The sequence below is a fragment of the Oncorhynchus mykiss genome, chromosome 13 (genome assembly GCF_057628025.1).
Source record: "Oncorhynchus mykiss isolate SJ-2025 chromosome 13, ASM5762802v1, whole genome shotgun sequence".
Taxonomy (NCBI): domain Eukaryota; kingdom Metazoa; phylum Chordata; class Actinopteri; order Salmoniformes; family Salmonidae; genus Oncorhynchus; species Oncorhynchus mykiss.
Genome location: NC_143034.1, coordinates 71,747,405 through 71,762,841, shown reverse-complemented (window position 1 = coordinate 71,762,841; position 15,437 = coordinate 71,747,405). Strand labels below are relative to the sequence as shown.

Here is a 15,437-nt window from a genome sequence, read left to right as displayed (position 1 = left end):
ATTATTGGTATCCTTCTTATTATTGGTATCCTGTTACTTGAACTCTGTGAAGCATGTATTTGGGCAGCAATTTCTGAGGCTGGTAACTGTAATGAGCTTATCCTCTGCAGCTCCCAAGTCTGGGTCTTCCTTTCCTGTGGCGATCCTCATGAGAGCCAGTTTCATCATAAGGCTTGATGGTTTTTGCGAATGCACTTGAAGAAATGTTCCGTATTGACTGACCTTCATGTTTTAAAGTAATGATGGACTGTCGTTTCTCTTTGCTTATTTGAGCTGTTCTTGGTATAATGTGGTCTTGGCCTTTTACCAAATGGGGCTATCTTCTGTATACCACCCCTACCTTGTCACAACACAACTGATTGGTTCAAACACATTAAGAAGGAAAGAAATTCCACAAATTAACTTTTAACAAGGCATCATGTCTAAGATGGATGGGTGGGCATCACTGAGGTAACACTGGCAAAATTATGGTGGAAAATAAGTATTTGGTCAACAACAAAAGTTTATCTCAATACTTTGTTATATACCCTTTGTTGGCAATGACAGAGGTCAAACGTTTTCTGTAAGTCTTCACAAGGTTTTCACACACTTTTGCTGTTATTTTCCATGGTCTTCCGGGCCTTTTGGTGTACCTGGTGTTCTTTTTAAGAATGTACCAAATAGTTGATTTGTTCACACCTAATGGTTTTGCTATCTCGCTGATGGGTTTGTTCAGCCTAATGATGTCTTGCTTCACTGGCAGTGGCAGCTCCTTGGACTTCATATTGAGGGTTAACAGCAACATATACCAAATGCAGATGCCACACTTCAAATCAACTCTTGACCTTTTATCTGCTTACTTGTAAATTAACTAATGAGGGAATAACACACACCTGGCCATGGAACAGCTGAGCAGCCAATTGTCCAATTACTTTTGGTCCCTTAAAAAGGGTGGGACCACATATAAAAAGTGCTGTAATTCCTACACTGTTCACCTGATTTGGATGTAAATACCCTCAAATTAAAGCTGAAAGTCTGCAATTTCATTGTTTAATTTCAACTTCAATATGCTGTGGTAGACAGCTAAAAATGTTGTCACTGAATGTGAAGAGAACTGGGGTTGAGTCCCTGTCAGTATGCTGTCCGAATTCACGACAGCATTCTGCTGTGTAGTAGCAACTATTAACAACCCCCATTAACAACCCCCAGCTACCCACATACACTATATATATGACTATGTGACCACCCCTTCAAATTAGAGTCAATGCATATGGAGGAAGTTCAGCATTACGGCGTGATTGAAATGTGAAAGGCAATGTTCCCTGCTTTAGTGGAGACTACATTCATGGTAAATGCTGAATAATTTGGCTCAATGGGAAATGACCTTTACATTTCTATAGCTCAATCTGAACCGCTTCAGTGATGCAGATTGAATAGAGCCCCAAGTCATTCAATGAGTTAATCACAGATGGCAATAACAACTTTACTATGAAAATGGAATACTACTTGAAATAGAACTTAAATGAATTTGAATATTATTCATTTTTATTATTAACTTGAAATATACAGTTTATCATAGATTTAACATACAATGTGAGTAATTTTACATTACTGTAATAAAAATACATTTGATTTGTAACATGCTTTTCAAAAACCCATGGTGCTACAATAAAAATCCAAGCAATTAGAACACACAAGACAATCCAGACATCAAATACACTGAAATATTTGTTTATTTAACTAGGCAAGTCAATAAAGAACAAATGTATTTACAATGACGGCCTACCCCGGCCAAACCCATATGACACTGGGCCAATTGTGCGCCGCCCTATGGGACTCCCAATCACGGCCGTATGTAATACAGCCTGGATTCGAACCAGGGACATTAAGTAACCCCTCTTGCATTGAGATGCAGTACCTTAAACCGCTGCACTAGCAGTCTGGTAAAATGCACAGCAGAGTTACTAAGAAGACAATAAGTTTGTTGAGTTAAAGAAGCTTACTACTATAGTCAATATGTATAGACATGATGGATATAACACGATGTCATTATAAAATGGCTTTTTACTGAGCTAACAGAACACACAGTCCACTGACACGCAACAGAAACAACCAATATCAAACCATATTTACATTACCTATAACGCCAACTTACTGACAGATTGACAAGTCATCATTCCAGCCAGGAGTAACAGTCAGTCCATATACTACAGTGTAATGAGGTGAAGTAAAAGTAATAACAACCTGAATGACCAGTTTCTTTTGCCATTTTCTTGTTGGGGGGAGGGGGGTGTTACAGGTACAATTACCAAAAATATTGGTACATGATTCAAACAAGAAAACTAAAAAGTGGACCTCAACCTCTCATCCCATTTATCCAACCACCCACCCCTCCCCCCTATTTAACAGTCTGATGGCCTGGAGATAAAAGCTGTCCTGTCTCTCTGTCCCGGTTTTGATGCACCTGTACTGTCTCCTCCTTCTACATGGTAGCGAGGTGAACAGGTCGTGGCTCGGGTGGCTGAGATCCTTGATCATCTTCTTGGCCTTCCTGTGACACCGGGTGCTGTAGGTGTCCTGGAGGGCAGGCAGTGTGCCCCCGGTGACGTGTTTGTTGAGGTTATTTTCCTGGCACCACTTTGCCAGGGTTCTCTGATTCAAGGAGCGATCATTGTCGATTTCGAAGCATTGAATATTTATATTGAAGCACTTTGAAATTAATTTTGTAACTGTCCCAGAAGCATTTAACTGCAGCGCACTCCCACAACCAAGGATTTTGAGTTGAGGCCATTCCTTCACTGAATCTGTGAGCTGTCAATCATTTAACCTGGGAAGGAAAGAAGGGAAGTGGATCTAAGTCCTCATACAGCAGCTTAGACATATAGGGGTCGTATTCACTAGACACCAAAGAGAAGAACACGGAACAAAACGGGCAGGAACTACCTGAACTTGTCCAATAAGAAACTAGCATGTGTTGCAAAATGTTTTGCTACAGTTTGCACAAATGAATATGATCCGGGTGTCTGGATGTCTACAATGGCTAATTGTTCACTATATTACTGTGTTCATAAAACTGTGATCTTAAAAAAACTCACCGCAGTGTCTCCAGTGTAGAGGGGATCCTCTTGTACAGAAGAGAGCAGCTTTACTCCAGAGACTCCTGGAGTATTTCCACTCAGGTCCAGCTCCTTCAGGTGGGAGGGGTTTGACCTCAGAGCTGAAGCCAGAGAAGCACAGCCTTCCTCTGTGATGCTGCAGCCTGACAGCCTGTGGAAAGTGAGGCAGAAAAGTTACACAGTATAAAATATTACAGAAACTGTCAGTTTAGCATCTAAAGATGATACAATTAATGATAAAAACTGACAAATTGTCATATATTATGACATCAGAGACCAAGTCCCAATTATGACATCAGAGACCAAGGTTGGAATTTAATCCAAGTTTTGAGCAGAGTTTTGTGGAAATCGCATTCACTCTAAATGTAGCGCATGTCGATCGGACATAAATGGGCTTTGAAAGTCACACTGTCAGTTGTCCAGTGCACTGCCTTGGATTAAATCCAGGACCAGTGAAATGTAAGTTAAACTCTGTGAGGGTTAGCCTTACCTCAGTGTCTCCAATTTACATTGTGGATTCTCAAGTCCAGCACAGATGAATCTCACTCCTGAATCCTGGAGTTCATTTCCTCCCAGGTCTAGCTCTCTCAAACTTGAGGTGTTTGAGCTGAGAGTTGAAGCCAGCACCTCACAAGATTTCTCAGTTAGGTTGCAATCATTCAACCTGGAGAGATAATGCGGCTTAGTAACCCACACAAATCTATAACTACATTTACAACATGAAGAATATACATCTTCATATCTCCAACATCCACTTCACTTTGCAATGGAGACAGTCACAAAGTCACTCACTTCAATGTCTCCAGTTTACAGTGTGGATCCTCCAGTCCAGCAGAGAGCAGCTTCACTCCTGAATCCTGGAGTTTATTTCCACTCATGTCCAGCACTCTCAGACAGCATGAGTTTGATTTGAGAACAGAAGCCAGTGCCTCAAAGCTTTTCTTGGTGAGTTTACATTCGTTCAGCCTGTGGAAAACATAGCTGCATCTTAAGATACCCAGGTGCCCACAAATAAATGCCCCGTTTGGGACTGAATTATCAGCCTAACTAGTCATTCAAACTGATGTTCATTATTATGTTACATTAGCATGCTGTTTGGAAATCAATTTGACTAAGCACTTACAGGGCTGTTCTAGAGGATCTGACAACTGGGAGAAGTTTGAGAAGAGCCGCATCTGATCTGATGTATTTCTTCAGGTCAAACACATCCAGCTTCTCGGAGGTCAGCAACATGAAGACCAGAGCTGACCACTGTCCAGATGAGAGTTTAGATTTTGAGAGACTTCCTGATCTCAGGTAGCTTTGGATCTCCTCCACTAGAGAATGATCATTCAGTTCATTCAGACAGTGGAACAGATTGATACACCTCTCCAGGGGGAGGTTCTTCCTGATCTTCTCCTTGATGTACTTGACTGTTTCCTTGTTGCTCTGTGAGGTGCTTCCTGTTGGTGTCAGTAGGCCTTGTAGGAGATGCTGATTGGACTCATGTGAAAGGCCTAGAAGGAAGCGGAGGAAAAGGTCCAGATGGCCATTTTCAAACTGCAAGGCCTTGTCCACTGCATCTTCATAAAGACTGTTTTTGTTGCGGAGGGATCTCTCTTTAGCCATCAGATTGTTGTTGTTGTTAGTGAACATGAGGAACACATATAGTGCAGCCAGAAACTCCTGGATACTCAGATGTACAAAGCAGTACACCTTCATCTGGTTAAGCCCAGACTCTTCTCTGAAGATCTGAGTGCACACTCCAGAGTACACAGACGCATCCTTGATGTCAATGCCACACTCTCTCAGGTCTTCCTCATAGAATATCAGATGGCCTTTTTCTAGCTGTTGAAAAGCCAATTTTCCCAGTGCCTCAATCATCTCTTTATCCCAGTGAGAATCGTTGGCATGCTCTACAGGATATTTCTGAGTCCTCAGTTTTGACTGGAAGATCATGAGATGAGTGTACATTTGAGTCAGATTCTTGGGGATCTCTCGACTCTCTGCTTCAACCAATAGTCTCTCTAGGACACTGGCTGAAATCCAACAGAACACAGGAATGTGGCACATGATGTGGAGGCTCCTTGATGTCTTTATGTGTGAGATGATTCTGCTGGCCAGGTCCTCCTCACCGATTCTCTTCCTGAAGTACTCCTCCTTCTGTAGGTCATTGAATCCTCGTACCTCTGTCACCTGGTCAACACACTCAGGAGGGATCTGATTGGCTGCTGCAGGTCGGGATGTTATCCAAATGTGAGCAGAGGGAAGCAGATTCCCTTTAATGAGGTTTGTCAGCAGAACATCCACTGAAGTTGACTCTGTGACATCACAGCAGATCTTATTATTCTGGAAGTCCAGAGGAAGGCGACATTCATCCAGACCATCAAAAACAAACACAATATTTTTATTTTCTGAGCTTTCTGATTGTTTTGTTTCTATAAAGGAGTGATGAAGTAGTTCTATCAGACTTTGATTTTTATCTCTCATCAAGTTCAGATCCCGAAAAGGAAGTGGGAAGATGATCTGGATGTCTTGATTTGCTTTTCCTTCAGCCCAGTCCAACATGAACTTCAGCACAGACACTGTTTTTCCAATGCCAGCAACTCCCCTTGTCAGCACTGTTCTGATAGGCTTGTCTTGTCCAGGTAAGGGTTTGAAGATGTCATTGAGTTGGATTGATGTCTCTTGTTCTACTGGAAACCTGCATGCTGTCTCAATCTGTCTCACCTCATGTTCATAATTGACCTCTCCACTTCCACCTTGTGTGATGTAGAGCTCTGTGTAGATGTTGTTAAGAGGTGTTTTTTTGGCTTGATCCTCAATGCCTTCAAATAAAGAATCTGCCCTATTCTTCAAGTAGGATTTCATTTTCTCCTGGATTTCTGTCTTAGTGGAAACAGTGTTGTACCTATGTGTGGAAAAAAAGATGTTCATTGTTGAATTGAATTATATTTGTTTGGGTAAAAAAATATATAAAATATGAACTCTAACCTGAATGTGATTAATGATGAAACAGTACATGGTTTGACATCCTAGAGTTAGCTCGGCTAAGTGAAAATGAAGCCACAAAATATGGTGCAATTACTGAGAGACAATGCACTCAGCATCTCCTGATAGTTACACTTAACATTGGGTCCAGTCTCACTATTATAGTCATCATATTATTATTTTATCTACATTTCTAGTATAAAGTCAGACTGAATGATGTCCTGTAGACAATTAAAATCCTATAAGAAGCTAAATGAGGCGTCCTGAATGATGAACTGGATGCTATTATCTGGAAATTAACAGAGTAAATGTACTAGATGTGATCAGACACATGTATGGTGAAATAAACTAGAAAACAGGTAGGATGCAGTGTAAACTGTTATAACTTACACTCTGTCATCAGTAGGGACTCTGGGTTGGTGATCCATTGACTGGTCATTCTCCTCAGAGATACTGTTTGTAAAAATGAGCACAGAGAGCAATAATATCAGTCTTCATCTATACAGAAGATGCTAAATAAAAGGAAGTGGCATCATCAAATACCACGTTATGTCTCAGTTCACCTTTTCCCAGCGGATAATTCTCCATCACTGAAGAGAATAGGAAGTCCCATCGACCGGTCACTCTTCATGGAGACACCACTAGGTGCAGGCGAGACTGGTCTGTCTGTCTTGATCCTGTTTAGAGCAGGATATTCATTCCCAACATGGAGTGCGTGCACTTATAAAAAATGTTTAACTGTTTTTTCTATGGTTACTTTATAATTGTCATCAGTCTTAATTCACATAACAGCTAGGAATAGATTCGTGATATAGTAAATGTATCCAACAAAATGTCTGATTCACTTGATCTATTGTATGAAATAAAGACAAATCACAACAATACTGGCTTGTTCGATAGTTGTTACAAACTCTCAACTCCTTCACAATTACCTATTTGATGATCTTACCTCTTATGTTCCCTGTCAGTGTCCTGTTCTGTAGGAAAACTCCTTTTAAGGGACATTTCTCCCTCACTCCCTGAGGGACTCATTCTGGAAGCAGTGGCTTCCTCTTCAGTCTCTTCACAGATACTAGAGGGACGGCCAGCCTCCTCATTCTCTCCAGAGAAACTCATTTTGACCCCTTGTACACTGGACTTTTAAAAAACAACACCCTTTACAACACTTGCAGCCTAATGGTAGATTACTTTTAAGCTAAACAGAAAACAACTGCTGAGACTGGTGTAACCCAGCTTGCATCCTTTCTCAAGTAAAACACAACTAAACTGAAAGCAGGAAATGGAGAAAAAAAGTCCCTATTTTAACATTGAGGTCATAGAGTTCTGAAACGTTCAGATTATATACAGGGTAGATACCACTATCAATTAATAGAACAGAAACATGATGTGTTAGAAGTGTGTGGTTGATTTGAGAGTTGTGAGCATTGAAAACCAGAGATACATAGCATGCATGTGGATAGTTGGGGAATTTCTTCCTCCCGAGCATGAAGTATATTCCAAGTTAAATAAAGCAATGTTAGGAGACAAACATAATCCACCAATCACAAGTGGGATTCTGATCTGCTCTGAAAATAGTCTTAACGTCTTAAGATCTGAAAAGGATACTGTGGCTAGCACTGCAGGAGTGGTAGCAGCCTAATGTAATCTCAATTAAGAATGTCATGTAATGTTTATTAACAATGTTGGTTGACGATGACAATAACACTGGTGAGTCAAATTATCCTTTCAAATGAACTGTGTACAAGGGGTCCTACAATGTGCCTCTCCTCGGGGGAATTCATGACAGACCTCTGATCAGGATGTGCTGATCTGTGAACACACAAAGCACTTTATTTGACACACAGCAGAGAAGTGGTTAAATTAACTGTCCAGTGAAAATCTCACTTTTAAAAGTTCATATTCTGCTAACTCATAACCAAATAATGTTGTTAACTCATACCCAAGTAATGTTGTTAACTCATACCCAAGTAATGTTGTTAACTCATACCCAAGTAATATTGTTAACTCATACCCAAGTAATGTTGTTAACTCATACCCAAGTAATGTTGTTAACTCATACCCAAGTAATATTGTTAACTCATACCCAAGTAATGTTGTTAACTCATACCCAAGTAATATTGTTAACTCATACCCAAGTAATGTTGTTAACTCATACCCAAGTAATATTGTTAACTCATACCCAAGTAATGTTGTTAACTCATACCCAAGTAATATTGTTAACTCATACCCAAGTAATGTTGTTAACTCATACCCAAGTAATATTGTTAACTCATACCCAAGTAATGTTGTTGACTCATACCCAAGTAATGTTGTTAACTCATACCCAAGTAATGTTGTTAACTCATACCCAAGTAATATTGTTAACTCATACCCAAGTAATGTTGTTAACTCATACCCAAGTAATGTTGTTAACTCATACCCAAGTAATATTGTTAACTCATACCCAAGTAATATTGTTGACTCATACCCGAGTAATGTTGTTGACTCATACCCAAGTAATGTTGTTGACTCGTCCTATACTCAAAAAAACACTTATAACCCCCCACAACAAACCATCTCAAACATGCTTGCTATAAATGTCAATGATGTGAATGTTTTTAATGAGGGTTTATGCTCACACCATTCTGTTGTTAGGGTACGCTCACACCATTCAAAAACAGAAAATGGAATGTTAAAATCCTCCAAGCACTTGGCAGTATGGTCTCCGGTGGCATTTGGGCATGGCATTCTGGAAAAAATGTACTGAATTTTTCAAGACGTATTTGAGCACATCTTCCCATTGTAAACCAACTAATATGGCTTTAAATGATATTGTACCACTATGATAACATTGTGCCACCAGTGGGAGTATAAAACCAATGATGGTAACACCCATAGAAATATAATTCATTATATTTACAGTGGGGCAAAAAAGTATTTAGTCAGCCACCAATTGTGCAAGTTCTCCTACTTAAAAAGATGAGAGAGGCCTGTAATTTTCATCATAGGTACACTTCAACCATGACAGACAAAATGAGAAAAAATAATCTAGAAAATCACATTGTAGGATTTTTAATGAATTTATTTGCAAATTATGGTGGAAAATAAGTATTTGGACACCTACAAACAAGCAAGATTTCTGGCTCTCACAGACCTGTAACTTCTTATTTAAGAGGCTCCTCTGTCCTCCACTCGTTACCTGTATTAATGGCACCTGTTTGAACTTGTTATCAGTATAAAAGACACCTGTCCACAACCTCAAACAGTCACACTCCAAACTCCACTATGGCCAAGACCAAAGAGCTGTCTAAGGACACCAGAAACAAAATTGTAGACCTGCACCAGGCTGGGAAGACTGAATCTGCAATTGGTAAGCAGCTTGGTTTGAAGAAATCAACTGTGGGAGCAATTATTAGGAAATGGAAGACATACAAGACCACTGATAATCTCCCTCGATCTGGGGCTCCACGCAAGATCTCACCCCGTGGGGTCAAAATGATCACAAGAACGGTGAGCAAAAATCCCAGAACCACACGGGGGGACCTAGTGAATGACCTGCAGAGAGCTGGGACCAAAGTAACAAAGCCTACCATCAGTAACACACTACGCCGCCAGGGACTCAAATCCTGCAGTGCCAGACGTGTCCCCCTGCTTAAGCCAGTACATGTCCAGGCCCGTCTGAAGTTTGCTAGAGAGCATTTGGATGATCCAGAAGAAGATTGGGAGAATGTCATATGGTCAGATGAAACCAAAATATAACTTTTTGGTAAAAACTCAACTCATCGTGTTTGGAGGACAAAGAATGCTGAGTTGCATCCAAAGAACACCATACCTACTGTTAAGCATGGGGGTGGAAACATCATGCTTTGGGGCTGTTTTTCTGCCAAGGGACCAGGACGACTGATCCGTGTAAAGGAAAGAATGAATGGGGCCATGTATTGTGAGATTTTGAGTGAAAACCTCCTTCCATCAGCAAGGGCATTGAAGATGAAACGTGGCTGGGTCTTTCAGCATGACAATGATCCCAAACACACCGCCCGGGCAACGAAGGAGTGGCTTCGTAAGAAGCATTTCAAGGTCCTGGAGTGGCCTAGCCAGTCTCCAGATCTCAACCCCATAGAAAATCTTTGGAGGGAGTTGAAAGTCCGTGTTGCCCAGCAACAGCCCCAAAACATCACTGCTCTAGAGCAGATCTGCATGGAGGAATGGGCCAAAATACCAGCAACAGTGTGTGAAAACCTTGTGAAGACTTACAGAAAACGTTTGACCTCTGTCATTGCCAAAGGGTATATAACAAAGTATTGAGGTAACCTTTTGTTATTGACCAAATACTTATTTTCCACCATAATTTGCAAATAAATTCATAAAAAATCCTAAAATGTGATTTTCTGGATTTTTTTCCTCATTTTGTCTGTCATAGTTGAAGTGTACCTATGATGAAAATTACAGGCCTCTCATCTTTTTAAGTGGGAGAACTTGCACAATTGGTGGCTGACTAAATACTTTTTTGCCCCACTGTATATGGTAACATCAATGAGGCATTTTTGGTAAATTAGGATTTTATTTTTAAATCGAGGCCACAAATGCTCAAATCGTCAAATCTACGGTCATCTATCAAGTTAACTGATAAATAATTTTGCTCACAATGTTATTTCCCTTCATTTCAATTGACTAATAACAAGTGACACTTTGGATTTAGATAAACCAAATGTATGGATAATACAATGTGGGATTAGTAAATCATGTTCTTTAATATAGACCCATCCCCAGATAACAGTTTGCCAATACTCAAAGTCCTTGTAATCGCTGATTTTCAAGGCGTTACCCATATAAAAATATACTGTCATACTATGGTCTAAATACTGAGAGAGAGAGAGAGAGAGAGAGAGCGAGAGAGAGATTGCTGGTTTGAGGTCCAGGCATTTTATTGGCAGCGCCCTCCATTAAGGTGACTGACTGTCTTTAAGTGAAGTCATGTGTTTCTAAAATATATATGGTTTATGTAAGTGCAGTGGTTAACTGTTCTCTCTATGGTTTATGTAAGTGCAGTGGTTAACTGTTCTTTCTATGGTTTATGTAAGTGCAGTGGTTAACTGTTCTCTCTATGGTTTATGTAAGTGCAGTGGTTAACTGTTCTTTCTATGGTTTATGTAAGTGCAGTGGTTAACTGTTCTTTCTATGGTTTATGTAAATGCAGTGGTTAACTGTTCTTTCTATGGTTTATGTAAATGCAGTGGTTAACTGTTCTTTCTATGGTTTATGTAAATGCAGTGGGTAACTGTTCTCTCTATGGTTTATGTAAATGCAGTGGTTAACTGTTCTTTCTATGGTTTATGTAAATGCAGGGGTTAACTGTTCTCTCTATGGTTTATGTAAATGCAGGGGTTAACTGTTCTTTCTATGGTTTATGTAAATGCAGTGGTTAACTGTTCTTTCTATGGTTTATGTAAATGCAGTGGTTAACTGTTCTTTCTATGGTTTATGTAAATGCAGTGGTTAACTGTTCTTTCTATGGTTTATGTAAATGCAGGGGTTAACTGTTCTTTCTATGGTTTATGTAAATGCAGTGGTTAACTGTTCTTTCTATGGTTTATGTAAGTGCAGTGGTTAACTGTTCTCTCTATGGTTTATGTAAATGCAGTGGTTAACTGTTCTTTCTATGGTTTATGTAAATGCAGTGGTTAACTGTTCTTTCTATGGTTTATGTAAATGCAGGGGTTAACTGTTCTCTCTATGGTTTATGTAAGTGCAGTGGTTAACTGTTCTTTCTATGGTTTATGTAAGTGCAGGGGTTAACTGTTCTTTCTATGGTTTATGTAAATGCAGTGGTTAACTGTTCTTTCTATGGTTTATGTAAGTGCAGTGGTTAACTGTTCTTTCTATGGTTTATGTAAATGCAGTGGTTAACTGTTCTTTCTTTACCATCAGCAGTGCAGTATTGTTGGTCACTGTTTTTAGTCATGCTGTGAACTTAGCCAGTAGAATCTTTGTTAAAGCATTTTTCTACTTCAGAAGGCTACCTAGTGGAAGTAACAGATGTAAGAAGGTACTCTAGTTAATGTGTGTCATTTATCTGTGTCAAACAAGCAAACTTAATCTTTCAAGCTTTAATAAACTTAGCTTGTTCTTTATATCAGCTACTGTACTGTTTCCCTTTAATGGGCCTAGAACCTAACGTTTAGATGTTACAATTGTAATAACACATATTTTTGCTAAGGTGTTGTGTCTGGTCCTTGCATTGCTCAGAACTGTTGACCCAACTCAATAGGTGGCCTGTCACAAACCTGTGTGTCTTATGTCCTGGTTGAGGCCTTCCCCTTATCAAACAGTAGGCATAGTCTGGCTTGTTGTGCCATTTTAGCTAACCCTAGTCGACAGGTGTTACTACAGTATACTAGTCATGTCCACAAAAACACTACAGTATATACACATTTATTTAGACTACAATATTTTTCATGTGTGTATTTTTAATGTGGCTTAGCTGTTTGAACTAACTTGTGTTATTCTCAACACATTTCTAAATGCATTGTATCCACATGTGGTTGTATTGTGTTTTTAAATCAATCAAGGGATGTATACTATGTATACTACACAATTCTATATTGCTCAAACTCAGGAGCGTCCCGTCATCCCGAGGACGATAACAAAATATGTCTGGGATTGTTCAAAACAGACGTTAGGACAGTTGCGGTACGTTAGGCATACAACAGTGATTCCATACTAAAATGTTTAAACACAAAGACGAGGCTGATGAAACATACCACAACATTTAGCTTAAAAGTTGATAAACTATGAATAATTCACATTAGCGCAGCAATGTTTTCACTTGTCTCGGCCATGAGCGAATGTTTCAGAATGCTACTACGGGAGAACACCATTCTCAAACGTGCACCTGATGCGAGTGGTTTTTATAATGCCACAGAGATGGATATAAAGCCTAATGGTAAAAACGTAGAAAGAGGGAGTATCAGAAGATGCAACAATAGGATTGCGCCTTACGGCCTTTGGACAGTTGAAGAAATGGTTTCAATGACATATCAGGAAATCTTTGCTTTTTTCTATGGTCGGATTTTGGCGGTAGGCTATTAAAAGCAAGGTCAAATAGTTTATGTCCAGGTTTCAGCCATATCATTGTTTATCTATGCATCGCATATGTAATTATTTAGGTTATGGAAATGTATAACATTAGAATATGATTCCAATGTTGGGGAAATAGACCTATTAGAATGTACATTTGACTCTCTCCTAGCCGCCGGCCTGGAGCGGAGGTTGTGTGTGCCGGGAGTTGCTGTGGCTTTGCTGGCATGCATATCACTTTTTGTTGTTGTTGCCACACCAAGATTGACATGCTAAAATCGCCACTGTAAACAATATACCACATTACTTCTTACTAGTAACACATTTGTTGTTTTAGATACATTACAAAGCATGCTCATCAATTGTTTTGTGTTTTGTTGGTGTAATTTTTGCAGAAAAAAAACATTTTGGGTGGTAAAAAAAATCTTAATGGCTGGTAGATTGCTTATTATCTACCTGCCACAGTGGCATGTGTACCAACAAGTAGATTTGAGTCCCTGTCCGTTAGCACGTGGTGGTGCTCAAAAAGGTCAAGGCGACCATTCTTCAGTCACTAAAGAGGCATTACTATTTTCCTATTTTTAGTTCGCTAATTTTTATATATATATATATTTTTTCAACTCTGCATTGTAGGGAAAGGGCTCGTAAGTAAGCATTTCACAGTCAAGTCTACAGCTATTGTATTCGGGGGGCATGTGACAAATACAATTAGATTTGATTTTAGCCTGACCTGAACCAGTCACACAAAGGATCTCATGATGTAGGCCTACGTTTTGATAGTGTTTCTACTTAAGCCTTTGTGTGTTTACATTTTGTAAATAATTGTAGGTTACTACCTTTAGCACTTCAAGTTAATAAAGTATTCTAATCTTATAATATTTTGTTTTTTAAGCACTACCTCACTGCTTTAGGCCACAGTCACGTGTTCACAATTCTTTAAGAGATGGGTGGGTCTAAGGCTGAAGAGGGTGTGAACGAAGCTAAATGGACGTAAACAAAGAGCAGCACTCTTGCTGTACTTTTATCCAATTTAAAATGTTTGAACATAAGACCGAAAAGAGGTCGTCGATCACGTTGTTTTGGAGGGGGACTATGTAGCAATTTCCACTCCACCCCTTCCATAGCGCCCAATGTAATGTTTAACAAAAACCTGTTTTTGTTTGTTTTCATCAATTACTTATTACATTTTCTTGTTGGCAGAATAAAAGTGGCCATTGATTTAAATTAAATATCACTTGAATGACTTATGTACACAGCAATGTTTTGAAATGTGAGGTTTCCTAATTACCATACAAGTGATCGTTAGTGCTGCTGGCAGAACTCTGGTTTTGTTTATGGACGTGACGCAGATACTTTCGTAACTTCCCTAAAATCGGATATAAGGATAAACTTTGCCTACCCCATATATCATTACTATTTAACAATGCATCCGAAATTAATTGTACATTCCAACGGAATATCAAGACAGAAATGTGTTTTCCGCAAAGGGAGCAAGTCTCTGCAATACGTAATGGAATATATTGTAATAGGGCCTGGCTTGTAAACCGTTTTTAGTTTCACTTCCTTACCAGGACGAACTACGCAACTAGCATTTTTGTTCTTCCAGTATAGGATACAGGTCCTGTAAATTCATGGATTTGAACAGTATGCTAGGCCTAGCCTACTTTGTTCATGGCTACATTTATATTAAGAAATTCAGAAAAAGTTGCCTGCCTTTGTATCCCGAAAACATAACTCATTTTCCAGACCACTTCTTCGTGTAGCTTCCAAATTGCTGTTTTTCCACAGTTTTCTGTCATCTTCTTCTACTTCTGTGGAGTTTATCAGCAGTTTGCATCCAATATCATGTTGCATTACCGCCACCTACTGTACTAGAGTACGGCCAGAGACAGGGAGGAACTTTAACAGTTTGCATCCAATATCATGTTGCATTACCGCCACCTACTGTACTAGAGTACGGCCAGAGACAGGGAGGAACTTTAACAGTTTGCATTTCACATTTGTTAATTCAACTATTTATGAAATTGTACTGTCATCTAACCCTATATACACTACATGACCAAAAGTATGTGGACACCTGCTTGTCGAACATCTCATTCCAAAATCATGGGCATCGATGGGGAGTTGGAAAGCCTTCCCACTCTCTGGGAATGTTTTCCACTAGATGTTGGAACATAGCTGTGGGGACTTCCATTCAGCCACAAGAGCATTAGTGAGGTTGGGCACTGATGTTGGGCGATTAGGCCTGACTCAGGGGCGGCAGGGGTTAGAGTGGTTAGAGTGTTGAACTAGTAACCGAAAGGTTGCAAGTTCGAA

At 39.6% G+C, this 15,437-nt stretch overlaps 1 protein-coding gene across 4 annotated transcripts; it reads right to left on the bottom strand.

The window, feature by feature from the left end:
• Positions 1-1,694: 1,694 nt before the first annotated feature.
• On the bottom strand, positions 1,695-15,077 carry LOC110487420 (NLR family CARD domain-containing protein 3). Of its 4 annotated transcripts, none has more exons than XM_090197473.1 (9): positions 14,835-15,077; positions 7,015-7,874; positions 6,629-6,742; positions 6,456-6,518; positions 4,219-5,985; positions 3,888-4,061; positions 3,586-3,759; positions 3,075-3,246; positions 1,695-2,806 (listed from the first exon to the last, which is right to left on the bottom strand). In XM_090197473.1, the coding sequence occupies exons 2-9, from the start codon at positions 7,179-7,181 to the stop codon at positions 2,798-2,800; spliced, it is 2,640 nt and encodes an 879-aa protein (XP_090053599.1). In that variant the 5' UTR covers positions 7,182-7,874; positions 14,835-15,077; the 3' UTR covers positions 1,695-2,797. The 4 variants fall into 4 exon arrangements, with proteins under 4 accessions (XP_090053599.1, XP_090053596.1, XP_090053600.1 ...); XM_090197470.1 differs by having other exon boundaries at positions 6,456-6,521; positions 14,835-15,072; XM_090197474.1 differs by lacking the exon at positions 14,835-15,077 and adding an exon at positions 8,684-9,238.
• Between the last annotated feature and the right edge of the window lie 360 nt (positions 15,078-15,437).

Excerpts from the sequence above, each read along its gene's own strand:
- LOC110487420 (XM_090197470.1), bottom strand. The coding sequence starts at position 7,181 with ATGAGTTTCTCTGGAGAGAATGAGGAGGCTGGCCGTCCCTCTAGTATC. Across the intron at positions 6,522-6,628 it reads GAATTATCCGCTGGGAAAAG|CAGTATCTCTGAGGAGAATG; the intron begins GTGAACTGAGAC and ends CATTTTTACAAA. Across the intron at positions 3,760-3,887 it reads TGTAAACTGGAGACATTGAA|GTTGAATGATTGCAACCTAA; the intron begins GTGAGTGACTTT and ends TTATCTCTCCAG.